The following is a 24,912-nucleotide window of genomic DNA, read 5'->3' as shown; positions in this document are numbered from 1 at the left end:
CGAAGCAGATACAAAATTGGTATACCATATTTCTGTTTTGCTTACAACGGTTCCGTGGATCTCGATATTCTATCAAGGAGATGCGACGTTTCGCGACTCTCGTTGACCCTTTTAGAAAAATCTATATCATACAATTCCATCGGAGATGGACAGGATTTCATTCGAGTAACGAATTAACAGAAAAACCAAGTGTAATGAATCTGAATAGTAAAGTAAGACCTATACAGCACATAATACGTACAGTACGTAAATACATTTCAAGGAAAGAATGTGATCGAATACAAAAATGACCAATATAAAGTAGAATATTGACCTCCATCCATTGGAAAATCAGATTTTTATAAGAAAATTCTCCAAGAGGGGATCGGTCACTTTCACCTGGTATTGCGTATTTAGGAAATGATCTAACGAAAGTAGAAAATCGTATTCCTCGACGGGGGTTCCCCCCTCGAAAAGAACGAAACGACAGGCAAGGCGTGGGGGACGTTGACGGGAGAAGAGGAACGGAATGCGTCAAGTACTCACCGGTACAGAGGAAACTGTCCTCTGCGACACGTATTAAATTCTCGCTAGTTAAGTAGCAGCTTCTACGGCAAACGACATTAATGCGCGTACAGTTCCGCGTACGTTCACAAAAAACACCCCCGGTGTGCGTGTCGCCCAAGGATACGTCCAACCTTCGACAGTATATCGCGGTGTTCGTTTCCCTTCCCTCGTGACTCAGGGAACCGTGCGGGAAGGATTACCTTACGCACAGATCGAAGGAACGATCGACGAGATCGTGGACGGAGAACTCGTGCCGGTTAACCGTGGATCAGATCGGTGAACGTGAGGGTAGAAGAGCGGAAACATCGACGAAAGGGTTGCGATCGAGGGTGAAGCGAACGATCGTGGAGGAGGCGATGAATCGGAGAAAATCGGCACGGGGAAAAGTTGAAAGGTCGGGGCGAGAAAGTACAGGGAGCCAGTGGCGCGGTTGGGGCAAAGGAGCAAGAGGGGCTGATAGGTGGGGCGGAGGGGGACGGGGGGTGGGTGAGAAGAGCAAAGGGTCGAGAAAGGAGAGCAAAGGCTGAAGAAACGTGACAATGACAGGACGAGACAGCGAGACGAGCGATGGAAGCGTGTAGCCGTGAAGAAGAGTTTGAGATAGAAAAAGGGATCGAGATAGGAGAGGAGCAGCAACCGCGTGGCAGGCAGCGTCGCGACGCACTGCTGCTTCGCGGCTGCTAACCCCCACCGTCGCCACCCCATCAGCTTTCTACCCGTACACGGGCTCGCGCCCTCGCTCGCGATCCCCCACCCTTCGGACTACGGCACACCTTGCGAATACAAATGCCGGCGACTCACACCCCCTGCCGAAAAGCTGTCCGAAACCTGTGTCGCTTTGACTTGAATGAAGCTATAGGAATACATGGAAGTACGATGATTTTCTCGTCATATCTGATATTCTCGGTGGTTCTGCATAAAAATGGGATCGGCACCGCAACTATTTTTATTCGCGTAACGTGGAGAATTATCTGCGATGGGCTTCAAAGTGGTCCCCCTTCGAGTTAACAAACAGCTGTGGACGATGCTGCTACTGTTTAAAGCGATGGTGCGGATCATTTTCTGCTAGACTGTCCAGACGCTTTGTCGTTTTTGCCTTCACCTCATCTACGACGGTAAATGAATTCCTTTGAGCGCGGACCAGGTCTTCGGGAAAAGAGAGACGTCCAAGGGGGCAAGGTCTCGTAGATCGGGAGGTTCATCGAGCGCGACGATTTTTCTGTCGGTTAAGAACTGGTTCACGGACAATGGTACTCAGTGATTCCATCTTTTCATTGATGAAAAATTCGCCCGTGTCTCCTGGAACAGTTCTGCAATTTGTTCACAAAATAATTAGATGAAAAATACGATATGAGTACTTATAAACATTTTGATATTAGTACAATGTATCGAGACTTCATAGGGCTATTTTTCTTGAGTTTTCGAGTCTACTACATTATGCGATGAAAGGTTCAGTCAACATGATCGTAAAGAAACTTTATCTGGAACTCCTTTATAAGAGAGATCAACATGCCCTTTACACATTACCTGCAGAAACTACATTTCTTTCAAAATGAACTCCTATTATTGTTATAATAAATAGCATTATTTATTGTATTTCAACAGGAACAGTAATAGCCTGATAAGAATACAGTATCAAGAAAAAAAAGACGCTATCGCTGAGTGGTAGATTATAACCAGTGATGGACATTGATCAAATTCACAATCAATCAATTGATCAATTAAACGATTAATTTAACTCAAGTGAATTGCAATTAGAAAAATTATATTTCGATTGTCATACTTTCAATCGCGATTGAGAAATTAATTACGGAATATGTGTACGCCATTTTTTAAATGTTCAATATTGGATTCATTTAAGATTTTTTGTCTGATAGTGAACAGTTGCGTGCTCGACAACGTTCATTTGATACCTGTTGTTCTATTAGAAATTAATTGTTTGTTTTCACGCGCAGCTTCAGTCGACGACTACTCGATTATAATTGCTCCATTTTAATAAATTGTGAAAGTTATTTGAGAATTTCAGTTAACAATTGATCAATTATAACAACTGCGAGTGATTTTCTTCATACCAGAAAAGTCAATCGTAAATCCTAATTATTAATCTACAGTTTCAATTTAATTACATTTTGCTCGGCATTGATTGTAAAAATCCAACAAAAGCGTGACACGTCACGACTGGTTTCTTTAAGCGAAACGTGTTTTTATCAACACGACGCGACATCCTCGACGTCGTTGTTAGTTATGGTTAACAATTCTTCGCGAGACCGATACAGCGCAATTCCATTAACTCGATTGTATTCCTTTGCCAATCGATCGACTCTCGTGAGACCGAGTACATATTCCAAAATTACGATCGCTCCGTGCACTCCACATTATATTAAAAACGTTTTAACGATCGCCTGTTTCGGTCTGCGCTCGATTCTTAGAACCGCTTTTAATCGGATCAGAAAGAACAAAAATCTCGAGTGACCGCGAAAATAATCGTTATCTACGTAATTAATTTTAAGACGGGTTATTTTCGGAGATATCTACCTTGAATTTGGTAATTTTATAGATGTAATGCAATCACACACACGACGTACACGTGGTAAGGTATACGCGTCCAAAATCAGCGTTAACCTAATTGTCGTTCATTCATTTTATATATTCTTTTTGATATTAAAAATACCGTGAATATTAAAATTGAAAACAATGGTAGCTTTCGCGACAAACGCTTCCAGTTCACACCTGGAATTTACATAATAACCTCGGTAAATCACTTCTCGAAAAGTGATAAACAATTTTTTCGTAATCTTACAAAGAAATGTCAGAAAAAGCTACTCCTATCTCTTAAAATTACGATGTAGGGTAAATAAGAAACAATACCTAGAATTTGGTGTTCCGAGATAGCGATCGTAGGAGGACGTATGGTTGGTTCATCTGCTTTGGTGCGATAATGGTTTCCAGGTACGACGGGACGCGGTAGCTGCGTCATTCGACGCTGAAGTGTTAATGTTTTTCTTGAAGGGGTCGTTTGTTCGAAAAACATGGCGAACTTTGCCCTTTTCTTCCTCTTTGTCGAGCTCGAGGAAAGTCTTTGGGAAATTCTTTCCGGTGAACAAACACTGTCCTTGGGTCCCTCGACGATACGTCGAGTAAGCAATTTGCGACCGCATTGCGTACGGTCACGCGAACGTTTGCGCGCGTGCAAAGAGGCCGAGTGGTAGTTATTATTGCCATACCAATAGTACCGGTTCGATACCAATAGAGCCGTCCTCCTAAACAAAAAAGGAATTTATCACTGTACCACGATTTATCGGCAAAACATTTTCCCTATATTCATCTCAATTGATTAAAAAACCTGTCCACATTGATTTTGGTTCGCTGAATCTTCTACTTGTAGCTACTATTTTCCTCCATTCTATAAATGTATACAAACTGTAACAAACGCGCTCGGTAATCTACTTTCTCACACATAAATCGAAATCAAACCAAAGTTTCACCCTGACGAAACCAATCAGCTAATGGATCGATTCAAGAAGTAAATTCATTCGAAATGCCGAATTAATAAAAGCCAAGTTGCTGGTAGCTTTCTCTCCGTTCTCCACAATGTCACGTAACAAAGTTTGAATCTAATAACCGCGTGACCTTTGGTCTAAGCTATGTAGGTCCTCGAGAAAAGTCGAGTTTTCTCAAACATGGCACGACGATGTTTATGATTTCCATCCTCAAAAATAACTGGAGTTTAAAGTTGAAAAAATATTCTCGCTCGTGAAAAAAATTCGTTGCCCATCCACGTGCGATCTTTCATGAAAAATTCAAAAAATACCGAAACGATGGCAGCGTATTTTCGTCACGTTCCACCTTAACGTCGAAACTGTTATTATTTCATTCGAGCATTGCGCAACTAATAAGAAAATTTACAGCAAAACAAGGAATGAAATTAGAAACATTCCTGTTAAATGTTCTCATCGGACCGGCACTTACGAATTGCGCATACATCACCGAAACAAAGGCGGATTATTTGCATAAATTTTCGAGCCGTAAACAGCCGCGATACCGGGATTGTTTTCAAGGAACGTCTAACTGGCATGAGCGAAGAAAAGCCGAAGCAAGTGGGACACTTGCAGAGTACCGGCACGAACCAGCTTTAGATCCTGGTGTCACGGCGGCTATTCATCCCGTACGCGAAAATGTAAATAACGATGATTTTCTTGAGCGTTTGCTTACCTGGATATCGTGAAAATAATAACGAGACTTACAGCGAGCTTGTTTGGTACGTAGCGCCTGAGCTTTTTATTCTGTAAGACAAAAACCGTCCAAATCGCCTCATACATCGCTGGCTGCATTTTCAACGAAGTCTTCAGCAGTCTACTGCGGATCACGGACGTGATGTGTATAATTATTAGTCCCAATGGTGTTGGCCGTTGCTCGAGACACCGACGAGGCACGTATTTCCACCGGGGAAGTCCGAACGCAAGGTGCTACAAAAGAGGCTATAATAGCCAAAGAGGGAATTTGGCCAGTGTTGAACTTTCCGGTGCTAAAGAGGAAGAGTACTACAGCGTCAGGATAGCTGAGTAAAGGTAAAATATGACTTTCCTATGCCATCGTCGAAATAGTTTCCGTAAATCTAAATCATGGTTCGCTCGCAACGATAGTTTCTTCAATCTGGTCTTTACGAAACGTAGATTGGTAGAATCATCAAGTTTGATCAAAGTATTTCTATTTCTAACTACCTTGTTTGTGTAATGTTTCTATACCTTTTACCGTAATCCGTGCAATTACCATTCAACTAGATTAGATACGAGCCGAACTGAACGTTTCCGCGGTTCATCAAGGTTATCTCTAACTCAAAGCGCTACAGTGTCTAGAACTTTGGTAGATTTCGTACGACCAAAAATTTGTTACATAAGCGTGGCTCACGCGTTAGTCCAAGCTTGTTTTCATTGATTTGTTACCGAATAATCAAATGCTGTTATCGTGTAGATAATTCTCCTCAATGACTAATTGAAATCTTAATGAATAACTCTTAATTCTTTATTATAAAAATGCAATACTAATGACTCGATGATTTGACGAGTTGTTGACTTGATGGCTTGACTCAATTACTGGGGATCAATCGGAACCAGTTACGTTACATATTCCATATTCTGAAGATTTCCTAATTGGACCCCCTTCCCTAGTAGCATTTATGGTTGGCCAACGGTTTCCAATAGTTGGGAACAGTTGGGATATAGTTAGTGCTTTTGCCTACAAATGCCCAAATAAGGGCCTACGTTAAAAGGATTATGACGATTTTCCTACAAATACCCAATGTTGGGTTAACAATTACTGTAGTTGGTTAATTAACAAGAAACATATTACGTCGGACCAACCAAAGCACGCCAACACTTAAGTTGTCCTTAGACGTTGTGGAAATCTTGATACAAATAAGAACCTGTTGTTATATTCTAAAATGAGTTCTTTCTATTCTTATTTATGAATAATACTCGCGGTTTTCTATCGTTGGGCCATAGTTGGCTCATTGAAGTTTTGTTATGTACAGTATATTGAACTTTATTAATTGATTATTCATCAAATTTGTCTACTTTAATTTCAGAAAGCTAAAATGAAAGCAAATGAAAAGCTTTGTTGCCGGCACAACGACGGGGCGAGTCTTTCGACTCTTGTTTTATTGAAGTGTAGTAGAGCCAATTGTCTGCCTACTGTTGGTTTATTGTACCTAGTCAAGAGTTGGTCCTACGGAAAGAAATTTTCAGTTGGCCCTTTATATTGAAAGTAACGTGGGGCCTACATTGGGTGTGATCGTTGGCTGAGTTGAAGAAAAGGGCGACAATCCTAACCGTTGGCCAACCGATATCACGTCAATGGCCCATCAAAATGCCAACAATAATTGCTACTAGGGTTCCCACTTTCTACAGCATGTCCCAGAATTAATGTAAGAACGGGAAATGGGGAGCAGCTGAGACGATTCTGAACAACAATTTCATTGTTAATAATTCAAAAATGAACCACCATCCGACATTTTTGCAAAGGAAATTGTGATTCAGAATCGTCGCAGTTATCCCCATTTCCGGTTCTTATACTAGTTCTGGGACACCCTGTATAGTTAAGTAGAACGTTGTACCATGAATAAGGGGAATCGTGGACAGTGTCTAACGATTCCTTCCAGGACTCTCTTTTTTACATCTACGCAGCAGGACGAATCGAATCGTCGCGCTTAACGCTAGAGTTGCACGCACAGAGTCAGGAAAACGCTGATTTAACAGTAACCACACGCGAGAAAAAGGGAACTCCTGAGCGTGGAAAAACACAAACTGCGATAAAGAAAAGTAGATCGTTGCGTGACAAACATCGATCTGTATCTCTGACTTTCCCCAACTGTTGACCCAAAAAATCGCGACGATAAACATTATATTTAATTTCAAACACAAGAGGGAGTACATAAAACCTTAAGCGTCTTTCCTCGCGTCCGACAGCGAGGTTGTAAATAAAAATGTGCTTAAATTCTGCTAACAAAAGACACGTGCGAATATACGCACTTGTATTGGAGTGACGCAGCATTCAATTAATTGTTTATAAGAAAAAGAATAGAAACAAAATATTATACGTATCGGTAGGAATTTTTATAGATAGGTGATAATGGCAATAGCAAAATAACAATTAAAAATAGGAAGGTGACCAGAGGTAACGATGATAAGGCGTTTGTTTGCAAAGATAGCGCGTCAGATAACGTGCATTAAAGTGCTGCAAACGAACCAAATATGAAACGATTTTATCTCATTGTAAATTAGCTCTAACCGCGTGATAATACGACGATACAAATTCGTCTTAAGTAACTGATAACTTTCGTACCAAGCTGCGACAAGTTCTGCGCCGTATTTATTTATTTTGACCTGCTACTGTCTTTCTAAGAATGTTAGACTTATTGTTATCCGTGTATTATAGGAATTAACGAAACCATCAACCAAAATCGCCATTTGTTGCGATCACGCGATCGTATCCCGTTAATCTTAGATATAAACGGAAGATTAGACGAATGACTCGAACGTTGTACATAACGTTTAGAAAATTTCTATGGAAATGTTAATCTTTTCGCCCCGATTGCATAATTAAAGGGGGGATTTATCCTCCAGTATCCTCAGATGCATATATGTATAAGCTGTACGAGGAAATGGCGTTTAAAAAGAATAAAGAGGTTATCCCCCGGATGTTATTGCATGGCTAATGATATTATATATGCAACCTTTAGTATTCCACGCAGAATGGAAACAAAATGATGGTAATCGGAGCTATAACTTCAACACTTGGTCATGAGAATTCATTATACATAGATAATATAACCGTTCTATTTTAACAAATGTCAAGAATTTATGTCAAAATTGTAGTTATTTTGAGAGATTGCGTGTCACCGAAGAAGGATAAAGGAACGACACGATTAGTCATTCTGTAACGCCACTTTCCTGATAAGAGAGCGCATGCGTGCGTGCGAATCGGGGAAATACCGGTTAGCGAACACAATATTTACAGCGATTCGTTGGAATTCTCCCGCGACGCGAAGATCGTGTCAGTCGCAGGAAACGCCTGCACGGTGGTAGTGGTATCAGGTACTGAATTTTCTCGTATATTTTTATTTCTATACAATTTTCCAACGTGGAAATGTGAACTTTCTCGCTGTTTGGGTCACGAAAATATTTCACCATAATTTGCAAACACCTGTGCGGTTTTGTTAATTGATAATTCACATACAATGTATAGTTTGATCAAGTGATACAGTTCTATAGATCGCAGATGCTTCTACGTTTATTCTTGGATGTAAGAGATATTCCTTTCGCTTACCTAAAAGCGTTTGTCACTAAGAAACTTCAGCAATTGATTCTAAGGGCTAAGTGTTAACGAGAACAAATATGGATAGAGTTCGTAAATTTTAATGATAATACAAAAAAAGAAAAATATACATGTAGAATTGAGTAACCTCCTCCTTTTCGAAGTCGGTTAATAAGTAATACGGCAAATGTTAGATTCTATAGTTCCTGATTGCTTCGAGACCAAATTTTAGTCCTATAGATATTACCATGTAAATCAATCTAGCAGCCAACGTGTTAAGGGGTAAAGTACTCTGACCTCATAGAGAAGGCGAGCAACTTTCAAGGAATTTTTTACGTGAAAATTATGTAACGTACAACGCTCGAATTTAAATGCATAAACGTGTGCACGTGGAAGTATAACTTGAATTTATATTGAAATATATATTGGACGATGATGACAAGTTCTTTTTTTTAATACTACTTCGACTGACACCACGGGATCTCAGAAAGTACTTATCCCATCGAATTCAATTCTTCGCGGAATAAGAATAATTTGTCTAGAATTTTTGAATTTAAAAAAAAAAAGTCCTTCCTGATTTATCGACGCAGCATATCCCACATAACCTTTCAAAAGCCATGAACCACTGATAGACTATCAGTGATAAATCAGCGCCATGGATACGTGAAACCAGAATGTGTGTTCGCGTAACATATTCGTAAATTTCTAAACTTTGTTTTCTTTCCGAATGTCATATGAAGTCCAAGGATCGCAGTCCACGAATAGTAAACAACGATCAACATGCGTGGATATTGGAGCTGTTTGGGGCTGCTGCTAGCACTTGTGCAGCTTTCATATGAGGTAAAGTTGACATTTAGATAAGAATGTTTAACAATAGTAATCATCTCTAACTAAATGAAATCATTTGTTATGTGAAACAGGCGGTATTGGAAAACAAGGATTACTATGTAGCTGGAGTGGTAGAGTTTAGTCCAGTTAGTGTTAGAGATAATGGAGTAGAGACAATAGGAAACAATAGCAATTTGTACATAAAGTACATAGAACAAGCCAAACAACAGGTGAGACGAATTGCATATAACTTGACCTGACTCATTGTCATTGTTAGCTCACACATAAAAACACATTCTACAGATGAAAAGATAGATTTCTGTATAACTAACGTTATGTAAATATTACAGAATGTTGATATTATCGTATTCCCAGAAGATGGATTGACATCACTAAACATGCCTGGCTTGTTAAGCATGGATTGGGCTACAGTGATCCCTGCACCTGAAGAAAAATATGTTCCATGCACAGGAAATCGAAGTGGTGTTACACAAGTAAGTTACCTTCCTCTTGTATACTTTAATAGGGCCTATTTGCTGAGTACTGCTGTGACTGTATTAACACATCATTTATTTTATGTTTATATAGGCATTGAAGAATATATCATGTGCAGCAAAACAACACAGTATGTACGTGGTTGTAAATATCGCCGAGCATGCAACTTGCTATCCTGCCGACAAATGCCCTTACAATGGAACGCGTTACCACAACACCCAGGTGGTGTTCGACCGTACAGGACAAATAATAGCAAGGTAATGATAATTTTACGTTTTACTATTGCTTTGCCTCATCTCGTGACGTTAATACAACGCAATCATCGTTACGCCATAAAACAGATACCGCAAAGTGAATCTCTACATGGAGCATCGATTCCATCCTGCTGATCCACAAGAAGTCATTACCTTCGACACTGATTTCGGTGTGACATTCGGTACATTCATATGCTTCGATATATTATTCTCCGTTCCTGCTTTAAACCTAACAAGGAATTTAGGAATTTCTGATGTCATCTATTCTGCCGCCTGGTTCTCCGAAGCACCATTTTTAACGGGTAAGTTGCGGAGTAACAGTCTGCTCGTATACCACGTATAACGGTGAAAAGAAAGGTAACTCTTACATGGATTTCATTACAGCCGTTGAAACCCAATTCGGCTGGGCCTACGCCGAGGACGTAAATATGTTAGCATCTGGATATAGTCGGCCAGAAGCTGGAAATGGAGGAAGCGGTATTTATTTAGGTCGTCAGGGAATAGCCAATGCGATACTTTCCGGTGATCCCAAAAATCGACTGTTGGTCTCCCGTGTTCCGAAAAAAGCTATGAAGAAACCTCGAACGGAGTACATACGGAGCGATCCCTCGAAATTCCCAGCGAATGATTACTACAGAGCTGACTCCAGAACCAAAATAGTCAACGGAGTTGCTCTTTTGCATGACAATATCTCAGCATTCGAATCTGTTCCTCTGAAAGGATCGATGAATCAAAGTCTTTGCCATCGAGGGTTCTGCTGTAATTTTAACGTTACCGCGAATCTCGTCGATGCAACGACCAACTATCGTGCCGTGATTTACAACGGGATTCGCTTTTACGGTAGAGAAGTAAAATGCGGCATTCGCGTATGCGCTGTGCTACAATGTTCGGACAACACGCTTGCTTCCTGTGGATCCGTTGTCCCATCCTCTAGTTCATTTAGTAATTTGGAAATTACGACGACATTGGAAGACTACACGCAATTCCTAGCTATGCCATCTACATTGCATACTTCGTTGTATCCATTTGAACAGTGGACATTCGACGACCATAAGGACGGGAATCGAAAGCATCTAAAACTTGCTTTGAACCAGGTGGCCTATAATATTACCACGTTTGGTATATACATCAGAGACTTTAACAGAGACCAATGGATCATCACAAAATCTCAAAGCGATCTATTTGCAAATGATGTACCTATGACCGGTGTTTCTGGAGCTAGCTCGTTTTCCGACGTTTCTACAATCGTTTCATTTTTAACAATTTTAATGACTTTCACAATTCATGTAATATCTGGGTAATCAAATTAATTGGCACGAAAAGTTCCGATTTAATGTGTTCAGTACGTTTCTAAATAAAAAATTGCAAAACTCTGCAATCTGCGCACAAATTATCGCCAATTGATACAAAAGACTTCACGGTGTATGAATGATTTTCTCGAATACTGTATATACATTGCACGGAAACGAACAGAGCAGCCAAAGAATGGAAGATCGATGAAAAATGTCGCTCGTCAAACTGTCATGCACCGATCTTTCCGTTGTGACGATTCGAATATTTAGGAACTGGTTGAATGTCAATCACGTTTGTTCAAAAAATCGGTACGCTCATACCGATTTGCCACGACCAAATTTCAAAGAATTTCGCCGAAAGAAGCTTCAAGACCCAAATGTGTCTGCAACGCGAAGTAACGATGAACGAAGAACAGCGACCTACGCTGCGTCTTTCGGTACGTGTATCAGAATTAAAAATTTTTCTAACGAAAAACAGCGAACACATAAACGTGATTATATTTGAAAAAACATATTTCGGATGAATTCTATGATAACAGTGTTATCGTCTTGTACGTAACAAATAAATATTTATTTGTTTATCTACTTTATTTTTTAACAAACCACATAACATTCCTGTTCTATTTTTAGTCATAGAATATGGTTGTATTAGGTTGTCCCAAAAGTTTCTTTCGCTTTATTAATAAATAATACATGCACAATATTTTATGTTTTATGTTACATTACTGAATTGTGCACGATTCATTTTGCTCCATTACTGTTATAACATGAATATCTATGAAATTAGATTGTCTATTTATATAAACACGACCACATAAAATAATTGAGTGCAACTCGCGAAAGAAACTTTCGGGACAACCTGATATATTTTAGTAAAGAATATAAATTTCTTTCAAACAAATCAAATTTCCCGCGTTACGAAAATGGCGTCCGCCCAAATTTCCCGCGTAAATAAAAGTTAAAGAATGCCCAAATCTGAGTAATAATTACACGTTTATTTGCCAGTTGCCAATGTCGCAGCTTTGTATGGAATAAAATCTCACATAGTACACTACGTACTGTTCATGTCACCGTCTCGAGACATTTTAGCAGAAGCACAAATCGAAGTTAGCTTGGTGGGTATAACGCCAGGGAAGGTGTCGATTATGAAATGGCAGGGAAAGCCAATTTTCATTTACAATCGGTGAGACAAATAGTATCAATGTTTCCCGTGCAAAACTACAACTCTGATAAAGCTATGAGTTACCCTTTGAATACGTTTTCAGTCCTCAATCCATCATAGAACGAGAGAGACTAGTGAACGTTGCTCAGTTAAGAGACCCCGAAAGTGACGAAGAAAGAGCAAAAAGACCAGAGTGGTTGATCGTTACAGGAATTTGTACGCATCTTGGATGCATCCCAATCCCTAATGCAGGAAACATACCTGGTGGATTTTATTGTCCTTGCCATGGATCACACTTCGACGGAGCTGGACGAATACGCCAAGGACCAGCGCCTACTAATATGGAGATACCCAAACATGAATTTCTCGATGACAATACCGTCCTTATTGGTTGATTGAACTGCCATCACCATACCTAATTCTCTTCTTTGTCTTCTCACTATTCCTTCACATTCTATAAACTCAATGTTTGATAACGAAATAACGATACATTTGTAATATGTAAAACGAACTGTTCCACTTTTCTTGTGTTGTCAAGCGACTAATTTCAACTGGAATTGCAATTGCAAACGAGCGGGAAGAACACTAGCGCCACCGTTCGGCTATCTTCGATTATATTCGGTTACCCTCGCGATCCCAGCTCCACCATTACATCGTGCTGTTGGAGTTGTTTCTGTTTTTCATTGTTTGGTTAGTTTTCCCTGTTTTCATTCGTACAAATATAATTGACTGTTTTACGCAATGACGCCGCCGATGGAAAGAATACAGATCTTGGAAACGATCGAAAAAGATATCATTGTTTGCTTACAAAGTGCAGGTGATTAATGCCACTTTATTTCACGCTCGTCTAGTGTCGATTTCTGCACCAAATGACACGTTAGTTCTTGTTATTGTATAGGTCAAGCGTTTGTGGAGCTCAGCAAAGAAAAGTCTAGCTTGAAACAAGCCGAAGCACAAACTCAACAATTTCTAAAAACGCTAGGTCATGTGGAATCCAAGTTAAGCGAACAAATCAACTATTTGACGCAAGTTTCGACAGGTAAGTACTTCGTCTACCGATGATTCGAAACAATTATTCAAAGTTACTTAAATCCTCATTTGCTTTGCGTCTATTTTAGGGCAACCACACGAAGGCTCTGGTTACGCGAGCCAAAAGGTTCTGCAAATGGCGTGGCATAGGTTAGAACACGCACGAAGTAGAGTAAATGAGCTCGAACGTATTAAGAATAAACCAAGATGAACAAAAATTGTGGATTGTCCTCAGCGACCTGTAATTTTAATTGTAATAATCAAATCCAGCAAATGGATATTGAGATTTTGCAATGAACGTCAATTGTGCATTTCGTATAGGTTGGTTTGATAATTACCAATCTTTATTTTTTTTACGCATCGATTTCGTACAAGATAAGAAAGGTATAAATAATTTTATATGTTTATTTATTCGTCCTTGCTACGCCTTTATTAGAAAATAGAGCGGTAGAAAATTTATGGTCTAAGGAACATTCTCATCGTAAAACCCGGATTACATTGTATTAAAAAATTACGAATGCAAGTGAACATTTGTTGGCTACTATGATAAGGAATCATAATAGTGCAAGGAAAAAGTTCAGGGCACCGAACCATCTACGACCCCCATACTACGTTTCACCGTAGCGGCTAAAGAAAGTCTCGATCTTCTCTCTTCGTCCAACTGTTTCGTCAATAAAGACATTTGCGATTGCAAATCTGTCATTTGACTTTTTAACGTTTTCACCGTTTCCGATAATATCCTACAAATGAAGTAAACGTACAATATCGACAGTTACGTTAACCCACTTAAAATTTAATAGAACTCACCTATTGCTACAAAATTCCCAGTTTCCTCTGTTAGGCGTTAGAGATGTCCTATCGCGTGCTTTGTTCGGACCATACTCTAACATTGCTGAAATACAAATATAACTTATGATATAACGTTACTATTCGTCAAAATTATTCCGTTTGAAAAAATAATCGATGTAACCTACAAGTCGATTCGCCAGAGTGCACGGTAAACCTAGCATTGACGGAAAGACAATATGCCTCGATCACCTTCAATATAATCGCATCTTCTTCGAATTGTCGTTCGTCTACAAGCGAGAAAGTGTATTATTCTTTATACCGATATATTCTCGTAGTTCAAAAAGTTTGACTTGAATTCATACTAGAAGGTCGTGGTGCACGTGATAAATCCAAACTGTTATCAGTTTTACCAAATGCCCTGAAAGTGTACAGAGGAGGAGCTGGACGTAACGAAGCGATACACCATGACGTTCTAATCCCTAGAGATGGACAGTGTTCCGCAATCGATCGTTGCTGTTGTTGTGGTTGTTGTTGTTTCCCGTTCTGTTGACTGCAGATCTGGTGGATCAGGAAACACAAGAATTAAAGCTATAAAACATCGTGCATCAGCAACACAGGCTCGCTATGAATAGCTAAAGTGTGATTGAAATCTCGTAAACATGCCTCGTTGTGTCGTCAAGTGTTCTACATACAGTATTCCAAAGGTACAAATTGCAAAGAAAACTAACCGTTTATGTGTTTAAAACGGATTCTTTCTTTCAATTCGATTTCTCGCGTTGCGTATCGGTATTAACAAAGCGAAAGCTTACTTCACACAACATGGCTGTGAAACGAAAGCATACGCTCGTTATATATGGTAAGGTACTACATACATACAATTAGTAAGAAAAAACGGGTGAAGACGTTAACTGAATGAAAAAAAAAAGAGAAAACAGCCATGCCATGGAAGCTTGCCTTGATCTGTGCATCCAGAAAACGGTATAGATTTCTTCAACCACCAATGAGCGTACAGCCCCGACGTATAGACTTGACTCGTTCCGTCGTAATCGTCTGTGACGATAGGACGATCCGGTTGAATCGGTTTTCTTCCAATTTTTCGTATGATGGTTTGATGAGCGTACGGTATCGGTTGAGTGAACCTTCTCTGTGTCGAGCGTTCGAACTCGTCCGCGATGCCCTCTACTTCCGTTTTGTCGACGTCGTGCAAAGGGTGATCAAAATTCTGAGTTGCATCGGTTGCGTCGCGAATCGAAGGACTTAAAACGTCTTCGATACTTTTCGATAAATCGGACAGATGCGCGCTATCCCTGGGAGTGGAATCGAACGGCGAGGTACAAATGCATTGGTGCTCGAAGTTGTTCTCATCATTTTCACTTTCGCCTAATGAAGTTCTCTCAGGTATTCTGATATCGTACTTGTTACCGATGCAAGTGTACGATTTACACGACGAATTGATTTCGAAGGAGTTAAATCGATAACTCTCGGCCATTCCCGAATCCGATGAATGTACGCTAGCGTCCACGCGAGAATCTAACTCGATCGTCGGACGTTGTACGTCGGAAGCAACGATGATCGGTTGCTCTCGATTACATCCGATGCTTTTCCAACAGTTCATCGCGCCTGCAGGGTCCACGTGTTGGTTCTTTGTATTACAGTGTCGATCACGATAGAAATGACGCGCGATGGGAAACGAAACCGGAAGTTCGGTTTCGTTCGCGTTATCAGCGACGGTAATACCGGGCAGAGTAACGGTAGACGTAAACACGGCGACGGGTAAACTTTTGCTGGTATCGCGCGTACTGCTGTGTTCGGATACGAACTCTGAACCGTTCCTTATCCCCACTGTGCTAAGATCGAGATCGCCCAATGCATACTTTACATCAAGAGTCAACGTAGATTTACGCAACTTGGAGGTATTGTCGTATCGTTGCTCCCCCACGATTTTATTCGTCCCGAAACTCGTTTCGGAATCGTTGGACCCACATCGGCTACTATCTCGCATGGGATAAATCGTATAAGTCGTTACGTTAGGCTTTCGCATTTTTACGTTACTTAAATCTGGCTTCAAAACATATTGCAAATACAGTAATTTCTTCAGTAGTTCGGGACGTATAATCTTTCTCCTGACCAGCTTGGCAAAATACCTCGAGAGGCGAGCGTACGGAGGTAGATTACAACTCACGCGTGACGTGGTCGACGATTTCACTAGACTGCTGCTTGTCGTTTGTTCCTGAATCAAAAGTTCGATCCAACGCTGCTGATCCTCTTTAGTGGCGCAGAGCACGAGTATGCTCTCGATCATCGGCCCTAAGGGAACAAGCGAGAAGGGGAAGGAGAACAAGAAACCGAGAGACTTTTACGAAAATTCTCGACGGTTTCCTCCGTATAGATATATTTATCTTCTATTTTATGGGAAACGAGTATTAATTCTTACCTGTGATTTCAAAAGCGTTTCTAATTTCGTCGGTATCTTCCGTTTGAATAATATTAATGCCAGTCAACGGAAGTTTGCCCTGTAAAAGAAAAAGGAATGTGTGATCTAAAATTGTTCGATCGCGCATCTTCGTATTAAAACTGGCGGTAAGATAGATATGTGGTTTCGAATATACTTCGTAGACGAAAGAACTCATCCTTGGGCTGGCACTGAGCACCAACAAAGTTGTGGAAAAAAGAACGAAGTATCTATCTCGACGATCTAGTCCAGTGGCCCCTGTTGCTAATGTGACAGATCCGACATAAAGAATTTCTCCGAGCGAGCTTAACTCCTCTCCTTCCCATCCTTTAATACCACTAGTTAATACTTGAAGTGCTAACTCGCGTTGCTTTCGTATGGATGCACATCGATCCTATCAAATAAAACAGAGAATAAATACAGGAATAAATATTGAACAATATGTTATTTGTGAGTATGATAAATATACATACCGCTATTTCTCTGTATACTACTATACTGCGCTGAGTGTCTCCTCTGTCAGGATGATTCTTTTCCATATATCTTTCTAACTCCTGAAGCATGGCTGAGTATTTATCTAATCTTCGAAAGGGTTTACTAAGTCCAGTCGTCAGTACTAATATACCAGGTGATATAGCTCCACTATCCTCCATAAATTCATTTAATTCATCTCTATAACGAAGCATTACTTTTGGACATCAATTTGCCTAAATTTAGAAGAAAACCCTTAATAACTTCCTGCATATACCTGTAGCGGTCTAGAATGCACACTGCTCGCGGATGATTTCCGCAATACGTTGTATGAATGGATTTCAATCTTGGTGCAAGTGTTAAGAAAAGGTTTCCTACTCTAGAAGAGCAACCTTGCGTCATGGCTGCTTCTAAGCTAGTAAGCAACCGTTGATGCACTTCTAAAACTTCATGCACATTGCCTAGGAGTTGCTTGTACTCTTCCTTGTTTAATCTAAACATAAGATTTACAAAGAATTCAATTAGCCGTGTCTACATTATTGAACAGTGTATTTACTTACACATTGGCTGCTTCTAACGGATGTAAAAAATTATTTATCAAGCCCTGCAATTCTGCTACATTCACTCTTTCGGAATCAACTATATCTTTTAACACGATATCACGGTTGAGTTTATTTTGTGTGGGTGATTCTTGTACAGTTTTCTCTGGAGATGTCTTGACTGTTGAAAGTCCACCATCTAAGTATGAACAAGCATCAGAAGTAACTATTGAACTCATTAAAATTATCATAATAGATCATTTTGTAGAGCTGATACCTGGAGGCCTGCATTCTTTCACATAATTAGATGGAAACCAGCCTGTTTTCTCATTCAACGTACCCTCCCACCAACCTTCTTCGTCCATCTGTGTTATAGTTATCACGTCTCCTTTTTTAAAGCAAAGCTAAAAATATAATTGCGAAGACCGTTAAGTCACAGAAGTAATCACATTCGTGGAAAATATATAATAGTTGAGAATAGGAAACAGGCATACTTCGTCATTGTTTTTTCCTTTAAAGGAAAAGAGTGCAGTTACAAATTTAGGTCCATCTGGCTTGGACATGATTAGTGCCTTAAATAGACAAAATCGAGAATAACTTCGATGTGTCTGTCAGAACGTGAAAGCACTGTGGAAAGACATACGTCAACAACACTACGAAACACTTGTCCCTTATCGTTTCCTTAGATAGCTGAACTTTAAAAATCGAGACGACACGACGTCGAACGGATCGGAGACACTCTGCGAAACATTCTTTCGACTAATACAAAAATATGCTTCACGATATTATCCTTTAACGTTTAATAACAGTGTGGATACGAATCATACGTTTAACCTTGCTACGCCGTGCAGCACAAATATTCGTTGCTGATTGTAGCTGATCGTACTTGACCGAGTGTAACGAGTATTTAGCAGGTCGAATCGGAAAATCCGAAATTAACCGAGGATGTGCTGGATACATCTGTTGTACGAGGAACGTAGAGGTTACTCTTATATACAGATGTCTGTGACATCTTAGCAAGCAACTATTAATACCCTATACGTGTATGTAAGGCAAATAGTACCTACGCAAGCACACTTTCATACTTGCATTGCATGCGTACTATTATATTTCACAGGTATACAAGCCCTACCTATTTACAGAGCTCGCATATCCATGATCTTGGCATGGATATAATTTATTTAGAATTACTGGAATAACCAAGCCTTTCTATAGAAAATGGGGAAGGTTGCGATTAGATTACAAAATCGCTTCAAGATTATCGTTTACTCGGTCGCAATTGCATGATAAAAGTTTTAAAAACATAATGTTACTCGTGAAATTAAAAATATCGAGTCTATGCCTAGATGCAATTATGTGAGGTTATAAATAGCTGTTTGGATCTTTTCATAATCGAGCATATCAACGACGTTCATCGATACGTAGGTATCTACTTTTACCCACTTATATTGGTACACTCTTTTAGCTCCCGCGCAAATGAAATGTTAGCTGGTGCTATTTCAATATAAACTTTATGATAGGCTATGAATAGAATGAATGAATTATTATTCGTCGAAAACGTATCATTGCATTTTAATACATCTGTGTGTATGTTGTTGAAAAGAAATATGCAAAATACTAAGGGCACTGGTACAATAAAAAACATTATTGTACCACGTATTAGACAATTTTTAGAAATACGTTATTTTATGTTTACTGAATTCCAATGCAGAGTTTGATACAAATTGATCTACTTTAAATCATTTCCAAAGTCGATAAACCTTGTTCCTCACCATTTACCATTTGGTTCTTAGCATTTACCTATTCAGGTTTAATTTTTACCGGTCGTGAGTTATCGACTGCATGAAAAAATTATTGCATTGCAGCGCACTCTTCATATTCAACAGTGATTCCGGGAAACATATTTGACGGAAGCATTAAAGTTGGAAACGTTGATTCAGGAATCTCGTTCGTAGAAGCTGCTCTGTAATTAACTGAAGTGAGTATATTTAGAATATTTACGCATTGAACGTTAGCCATATTGTTCTAAAATTGAAGTGTTTGCATTATAAAAAGTAAGTGATTGTTTGAAGATTAAAGAAAAGATTTCACTATTTCCAAGTAAGTAAGGATACTTCCGTTTCTTCTTTAGTAGATAGATGCAAAGTTTTAGTGGATATTAAAGGCTTCAATTTTCATCGATAGAAAAAATGATCCCTGAGTACTTGTATGTAATAGAATTCCATAGAGGAGAAAAAGAAAGATGGCGTCTGTTTATTTCACCGATTACACATCCATTCCGTGTTACCCGTATTTCGTTTAGGGAAATTGCTATCGTTGAACACCATCGACGTCAAAAAAATTCAGTTTTAAAAATCAGGATAACCTTTTAAAAGGGAAAAAGAACTGTAAACCGTTCGTCTCGAGCCAAGGTGCACCCACTCGAGGTAACGCATGTTCGAGAAAACGATCGTTGAAGATTTTCTCCAGATATATTGGACATACGTACAGATATAGAAATACAAATAGAAACGAATGGAATGTCCGTAATGGTTATCATCGTAACGGTGTGTGTTGGTCGGTATCGTATTCATTGTCATCGCTGGCGGTGTCCTTCGTGGCACGAGGATAATCGGGATCGGTTGGCAAATATTCGTTTCGCACTTCCGATTGCCTCCACGCGTTCTCCCGTCCCGATGACAATATCGAGAAATCATTCTTTTTTTTCTGACAGTAACGATCGGCACGCAATTAACGATGTTCGATACGCTAACAAGAAGAGACAATAAAATCGGCGCGATATTATACGAATAATATAACAACGCGCACAGGTACGTACAAGGGATATACATATGTATGTAATAACGTCGATCGAAGAAATCGCCTAATCGATTAGGCTATGGTCCGCAATGTGGGGGTGTCCGTTGGTGTAACTGGTCACGTACGTACATACGTGTATCTAATTGTAAGGAAACGTGACGTCCCGTCGAAAGACGTCTCGTTTGTTGCACCGCGCATCCACCTCGAGGTTTGCTTATTCTCGAGGGCAATGCCAGGGCCTGCCTCGTTCAGGCCTCGATCAGGGCAAAATTTTATTCGACTAGCAGACGACGAATAAAAAAAACAACGTGCAACGATCTGTTCGCAAACGTTTATTCGATCGATGGTCATTGAAATCTTTTTTCTTTCTCTTCTTTTTTTTTTATTTGCTCACCTTGAAATATAATTTGAATTCTATAAATTAAACTTGTCTAATCTCCGACGTGTAACACATTTTAAAAGTTGCTTATCTTTTTACTCGAAAATTTTCATCTAAATAAGAATTTTGCCCATCTCAGTGTTCAGACAACGGTGTTCGGCACCTTCGCGAGAAGCTCCTTTTGGCTTTCACGCGTTTCCAGTTAAACCTGACTGTCGCTCACGAAGGATTCTTGAAAATTTCTTTTTTTTTTTCTTTTAACGTAGATGGACGGATAATCGTCACCGAACACCGTTCCCTTCACGGAACGGGGATTGATTCCGCGTCGCTCCCACCGTTTTTCTTTCTTACTTCGCGTAATTCTTAATCTTTATCGAGTTTTTTGGTCCTTTCTATTAAATGGCTCTCTCGTTCTCGATTTTCTTTTCGAAAAAGATAAACGCGAGCGTCTCGTGGCGTTTAACGTCGCTGCTCTCGCCTTTCGCACGTTCGAGAGAAGAGCAGAGGACGGTATCGTCGAGAAGGGGTTGAAAAGGGGTGTAAGGGAAAGCGTGCGTGCGCGCGTAGGCTGCGCACTCGCTCGTGGGCAGTAAACAAGGTGGGGAAGAGAGCTCTTGCTTCGTTTCTGTAAATCTCTAGGCCGCATTCCCACGTGTGCAGACTTTAGCGTAAAACGTGATCCAGAGAACAGAGATGGGTGAAATTTTATTCGTATAATTTATTACGAATGGAAACACACGACTTTTGCTTTTACATCACGGTTTGTTCTTTACGCTTATTCGTTTAGTTGTTCGTTGTGATATATTTCATTTTACAATTCGACGTTTAATTTTTATTTAATAACAAGTAACGAAGAAACGATTCATCTTTCATTCGTTGATCGAAATTATTATTTGAATAAGAACTTTGTCCATCTCTGACCCTAGACCGTCTGTCGTACGATTTAAAAGCAACCATACCCTTTAATACCTGACTCTCGTTACGGGTTCACGCAGAAGCGACGCTCACAACAAAACTGCAAGCGCTAGCAGAGCGTTTCCATTGGTATGAATGCTCGCGTCTAAAACAATGACTTCGTTTACACCATACTAATTTTTTTTTTCTTTTTTTTTTATGCTAACTAAAGTAGCACGCACTAAACACTAAGCGTGTATAATTCAATTGCGTTTACACCAAGCGTATTAAGTTTATAAAAAGTACGAATAAGGTACAAATGAAGTATACAAGTATTACAAGTACATGCAACGTACTTAACATTTTCTCAAAGACATGAATGTGAAAAATGATGTCACGTGTTTATTCGTTACATTATTAAAAAGTAATAATACTCCTTTAATATTCTTAATATTCCTTTATCTATACAAAGTTCTAAAAAAATGTTTTCTCCTTCTAAATTGTTCACTTTTATGCGTGACATAATTTTGTGATTTCTACTTTACTCAATTTGGTATCTCGCATGGATTTATACGATTCTAATAAGACGCGAGCGAACAAACCTAACCCTAAGTCGATTTTTTAGTACAAGAAGGTTTACAGACTTACGAAGGCGTTTAATACGCGTATTATCTCGATTCCTCGCATTTATTTTCAGACGAATCGCATCATATTCGATACTTTATCATCTAGTACTAGCTCAATTTTATAATAATTTTTGTTGACCATCAGCGTCGCTCATGTGTCGCAGCCCAATCACGCTCAAGTACCTCAGCCTCAGGCATTAAAATCTTTCGCTTCGTCCCTGGACTCAACCTTTAAAGTCATTCATAAAGCTCCGAAGATAAACTTTGTACATCGCTATTTTAGTTCTCGTAGGCGTTGTACACGTGGGAACACAGCCTGACGCTTACGGAAGAGTACGGATGTGAACTGTCGCGAATTCGGTCCTCTTGTCGCGCAGAGAATTGTGTACGCGTTCGTGCGTATTCAAATACAATACTCTGAAAGTCCCCTGTCGATGAATTGTCGCTCAATATCGTAAAAGCTAAGAACGATCACGCCTCGAAGCATGGCAAAGCCAATATCGGTGAACCATCGGTTTCCAAAAGAAATTGCGACTCTTCGTAGACGGGTGCAATCCTTAACGACTACGTAGTTAAATTGGTCGCTCGTTTACGTGTGCAATGGGATGCACAAAAGTTTCAACAGGTGGCAATGCACTAGCGCCAGGTGTGCGCAAGGTAGATGCGCAGGAAATAGCAGTCTGGGGTGTTAGCTGTGGCGGGAATAGAAGGTACCGGACTCAGTTACAGAGTACTCGAGGATACTAGGCTCAGCTGCAAGGAGTCTAGAGCAGAGATGGGCAAAACTCTAGACTTCGAATAAATCTGAAGTTTGCCGATGTATTTGTCTCGTTTCCTTCTTTGGAAAATGTTCGAAAGAGGGTATAGGATTCAGTTACGGGAGGTTAGAGCACTGAGGCACTGAGCTCAGCTACGAGTGGCTAGAAAATACTAGGCTCAGTTACAAGGAGTGTAGACTCATGTACTAGGCTCAGTTAAGGGTGGCTTGAGATTACTAAACTCAGGTACGAAGGACTAGGGTACTAAGCTCAGCTACGAGTTCGTATATCCGAGACTGAGCATGATTTTGTTCGTATCAGAGATGGGCAAAACGCTAGGCTTCGATTAAATGTGAAGTTTGCCGGTATGTTTGTCTCGTTTCCTTCTTTGGAAAATGTTCAAAAGAGGAAACGAGACAAACATATCGGCAAACTTCAGATTTATTCGAAGCCTAGGGTTTTGCCCATCACTGGTTCGTATAAACAAGATTCTACTGTATAGTTCAGTGTTCGAGTAGCAAGTGGACGGCAAATGTCTCCTGCGCATCTGTCTTGCGCACGTGTGACACTGTGGTGAAGATCGTTCGTCGGTAGTGATATCTTTTGTGGATCCCATTGTACGAGGAGCGTCTAAATACATTTGTTTAACGAGTTAATCGTTAGGTTCGTCGCAATGATGGCGTTCTAGAAGATTGCCACAGTTTGCAATAAGTTTCGCCCACCCAGTGGTTAATAAAGTAGAATCACCAGAACAATTAAAGAACGTCTTTACGGAACAGCCTTCCGGAATACGCCATAACCGGAGAGCGTTATGCTCATTCGAAATCTCGGGCAGGAATTTATCGTGCGGATACATAGATTTATGTCTCCAATCTGCGTTTATTCTATTAATAAAAATAAAATTCAAGAATGCAAGAACTTCCACTCGCAATTAATTCTCCATCGACAGTACGTGCTCGACACCGTAGAAATATCGCTACCTATTTCATTCATTACGAATAAATACTCAATTTATCCAAGTATATTCCTGCACGAGGTCTCTCACGCCAATTTAATACGTAATTCACTAGATTCATCCACTCTTTGTCTAACGTGCAATAAAATTCGATGGTAACCAGAAAATAGCTACCTTTATCTACGCGCCGTCTATACAACTCTGAAGAACATAGATCGCTTATTTAATTTATTTAATTTGCATTTACATTGCACAATAGGACAGCAATACATCGAGCGTACAATGAGAAAAAGAGGACATTGAGTGACTCGTATATTCGTAGAACGGAAGGTGAAGAGGGTTAGTTGGAGGGTTAAAAGTTCGAGATAGGCTTGAGAGGAAAGAGTGACGAAGAGCGCTACGGTCTTTTCTCTCTCTATTTTCAACGTTTGGTACCAAATACGATCCGGGGGGAAGAAAAGACCTCGTTAAGCTTCCTTCTCTTTAATTTCTGTTTTTTTTTTCTTTTTCTTTTTTATTTCGTTTCACTTCTCTGTATACCACCGAGGCAAGGGCGTAACCTTTTGCGGTGCGAACGCGCGCTTAAGCGATCCATCCGTTTAAAGTACGCTTTTCTGCGCGCGACGTTTCAATTCCATAACAAGTTCCACGAGAAGCGGAGGTTGGATGTAAACAGAGCCACGTGATTGACGCGTGACCAGAATTTTTCGTTGGTCCGCTGTGTCGACCTCCGACCGAACGCAATGGTAAAATCAATATACAGGGTGTCCCAAAACTCGGGGAGAAGGCGGAAATGGGGGGTAGCTGAGATGATTCTGAACAACAATTTCCT

General features: G+C 40.0%; 5 protein-coding genes and 1 long non-coding RNA gene across 14 annotated transcripts in view; 4 read left to right on the top strand and 2 right to left on the bottom strand.

The window, feature by feature from the left end:
- Nucleotides 1-12,916, bottom strand: part of LOC128891226 (synaptotagmin-7) — a 63,491-nt gene extending 50,575 nt beyond the window's left edge. Inside the window, exons 1-3 of one of the 2 annotated variants that reach the window (XM_054150583.1) lie at nucleotides 12,805-12,916; nucleotides 12,651-12,725; nucleotides 4,791-5,012 (exon numbers count right to left, since the gene is read on the bottom strand). In XM_054150583.1, coding sequence (XP_054006558.1) covers nucleotides 4,791-4,861 — 71 coding nt within the window. In that variant the 5' untranslated portion in view covers nucleotides 4,862-5,012; nucleotides 12,651-12,725; nucleotides 12,805-12,916. Of the gene's footprint in view, nucleotides 1-1,411; nucleotides 1,857-3,414; nucleotides 4,223-4,790; nucleotides 5,013-12,650; nucleotides 12,726-12,804 lie in introns of those variants that run through there. The other variant, XM_054150584.1, reaches the window with a different exon arrangement.
- Nucleotides 4,972-11,808, top strand: LOC128891223 (vanin-like protein 1). 4 transcript variants are annotated; one of them, XM_054150578.1, is made up of 7 exons: nucleotides 4,972-5,114; nucleotides 9,099-9,198; nucleotides 9,279-9,416; nucleotides 9,537-9,680; nucleotides 9,775-9,938; nucleotides 10,023-10,237; nucleotides 10,320-11,808. In XM_054150578.1, the coding sequence occupies exons 2-7, from the start codon at nucleotides 9,139-9,141 to the stop codon at nucleotides 11,234-11,236; spliced, it is 1,638 nt and encodes a 545-aa protein (XP_054006553.1). In that variant the 5' UTR covers nucleotides 4,972-5,114; nucleotides 9,099-9,138; the 3' UTR covers nucleotides 11,237-11,808. The 4 variants fall into 4 exon arrangements, with proteins under 4 accessions (XP_054006553.1, XP_054006552.1, XP_054006554.1 ...); XM_054150577.1 differs by lacking the exon at nucleotides 4,972-5,114 and adding an exon at nucleotides 7,995-8,138; XM_054150579.1 differs by lacking the exon at nucleotides 4,972-5,114 and adding an exon at nucleotides 8,167-8,346.
- On the top strand, nucleotides 11,439-12,928 carry LOC128891300 (cytochrome b-c1 complex subunit Rieske, mitochondrial-like). The gene is made up of 3 exons (XM_054150721.1): nucleotides 11,439-11,664; nucleotides 12,233-12,410; nucleotides 12,493-12,928. The coding sequence occupies exons 1-3, from the start codon at nucleotides 11,439-11,441 to the stop codon at nucleotides 12,782-12,784; spliced, it is 696 nt and encodes a 231-aa protein (XP_054006696.1). The 3' UTR covers nucleotides 12,785-12,928.
- A 69-nt stretch (nucleotides 12,929-12,997) lies between these two features.
- LOC128891294 (mediator of RNA polymerase II transcription subunit 11) lies at nucleotides 12,998-13,739 on the top strand. The gene is made up of 3 exons (XM_054150713.1): nucleotides 12,998-13,206; nucleotides 13,288-13,428; nucleotides 13,508-13,739. Exons 1-3 carry the CDS (start codon nucleotides 13,131-13,133, stop codon nucleotides 13,627-13,629), a joined length of 339 nt encoding a protein of 112 aa, XP_054006688.1. The 5' UTR covers nucleotides 12,998-13,130; the 3' UTR covers nucleotides 13,630-13,739.
- Nucleotides 13,740-13,812: 73 nt separating this feature from the next.
- LOC128891204 (rho guanine nucleotide exchange factor 7) lies at nucleotides 13,813-18,942 on the bottom strand. 5 transcript variants are annotated; one of them, XM_054150528.1, is made up of 12 exons: nucleotides 18,164-18,758; nucleotides 17,947-18,073; nucleotides 17,691-17,868; nucleotides 17,408-17,623; nucleotides 17,133-17,331; nucleotides 16,817-17,053; nucleotides 16,642-16,720; nucleotides 16,390-16,514; nucleotides 14,570-14,765; nucleotides 14,393-14,494; nucleotides 14,226-14,310; nucleotides 13,813-14,158 (listed from the first exon to the last, which is right to left on the bottom strand). In XM_054150528.1, exons 1-12 carry the CDS (start codon nucleotides 18,230-18,232, stop codon nucleotides 13,996-13,998), a joined length of 1,776 nt encoding a protein of 591 aa, XP_054006503.1. In that variant the 5' UTR covers nucleotides 18,233-18,758; the 3' UTR covers nucleotides 13,813-13,995. The 5 variants fall into 5 exon arrangements, 2 of the variants coding, with proteins under 2 accessions (XP_054006503.1, XP_054006502.1); XM_054150527.1 differs by having other exon boundaries at nucleotides 16,642-17,053; nucleotides 18,164-18,762; XR_008460773.1 differs by lacking the exons at nucleotides 13,813-14,158; nucleotides 14,226-14,310 and adding an exon at nucleotides 18,802-18,942 and having other exon boundaries at nucleotides 15,162-16,514; nucleotides 16,642-17,053; nucleotides 18,164-18,629.
- Nucleotides 18,943-19,018: 76 nt separating this feature from the next.
- The window catches only part of LOC128891315 (uncharacterized), a 39,754-nt gene continuing 33,860 nt past the window's right edge, over nucleotides 19,019-24,912 (top strand). The window contains exons 1-2 of the long non-coding RNA XR_008460799.1: nucleotides 19,019-19,094; nucleotides 19,535-19,647. This is a non-coding gene — a long non-coding RNA (uncharacterized LOC128891315). The remainder of the gene's footprint in view (nucleotides 19,095-19,534; nucleotides 19,648-24,912) is intronic.

Source organism: Hylaeus anthracinus, unplaced genomic scaffold (genome assembly GCF_026225885.1).
Source record: "Hylaeus anthracinus isolate JK02 unplaced genomic scaffold, UHH_iyHylAnth1.0_haploid 12001, whole genome shotgun sequence".
NCBI lineage: Eukaryota > Metazoa > Arthropoda > Insecta > Hymenoptera > Colletidae > Hylaeus > Hylaeus anthracinus.
This window is presented reverse-complemented; position numbering and strand designations above follow the sequence as displayed.

What these genes read in the sequence shown, in the direction of transcription:
- LOC128891204 (XM_054150527.1), bottom strand. Translation starts at nt 18,232, where the DNA reads ATGTCCAAGCCAGATGGACCTAAATTTGTAACTGCACTCTTTTCCTTT. An exon ending in AAGGAAAAAACAATGACGAA is followed by an intron (nt 18,074 to 18,163) that starts GTATGCCTGTTT and finishes TTATATTTTTAG; the next exon opens with CTTTGCTTTAAAAAAGGAGA. An exon ending in TAGTATACAGAGAAATAGCG is followed by an intron (nt 17,054 to 17,132) that starts GTATGTATATTT and finishes TTTATTTGATAG; the next exon opens with GATCGATGTGCATCCATACG.
- LOC128891223 (XM_054150578.1), top strand. Translation starts at nt 9,139, where the DNA reads ATGCGTGGATATTGGAGCTGTTTGGGGCTGCTGCTAGCACTTGTGCAG. An exon ending in TAGAACAAGCCAAACAACAG is followed by an intron (nt 9,417 to 9,536) that starts GTGAGACGAATT and finishes TAAATATTACAG; the next exon opens with AATGTTGATATTATCGTATT. An exon ending in CGAAGCACCATTTTTAACGG is followed by an intron (nt 10,238 to 10,319) that starts GTAAGTTGCGGA and finishes ATTTCATTACAG; the next exon opens with CCGTTGAAACCCAATTCGGC.
- LOC128891294 (XM_054150713.1), top strand. Translation starts at nt 13,131, where the DNA reads ATGACGCCGCCGATGGAAAGAATACAGATCTTGGAAACGATCGAAAAA. An exon ending in TGTTTGCTTACAAAGTGCAG is followed by an intron (nt 13,207 to 13,287) that starts GTGATTAATGCC and finishes GTTATTGTATAG; the next exon opens with GTCAAGCGTTTGTGGAGCTC. An exon ending in TTTGACGCAAGTTTCGACAG is followed by an intron (nt 13,429 to 13,507) that starts GTAAGTACTTCG and finishes CGTCTATTTTAG; the next exon opens with GGCAACCACACGAAGGCTCT.
- LOC128891300 (XM_054150721.1), top strand. Translation starts at nt 11,439, where the DNA reads ATGTCGCTCGTCAAACTGTCATGCACCGATCTTTCCGTTGTGACGATT. An exon ending in GACCTACGCTGCGTCTTTCG is followed by an intron (nt 11,665 to 12,232) that starts GTACGTGTATCA and finishes TTTATTTGCCAG; the next exon opens with TTGCCAATGTCGCAGCTTTG. An exon ending in CCAATTTTCATTTACAATCG is followed by an intron (nt 12,411 to 12,492) that starts GTGAGACAAATA and finishes ATACGTTTTCAG; the next exon opens with TCCTCAATCCATCATAGAAC.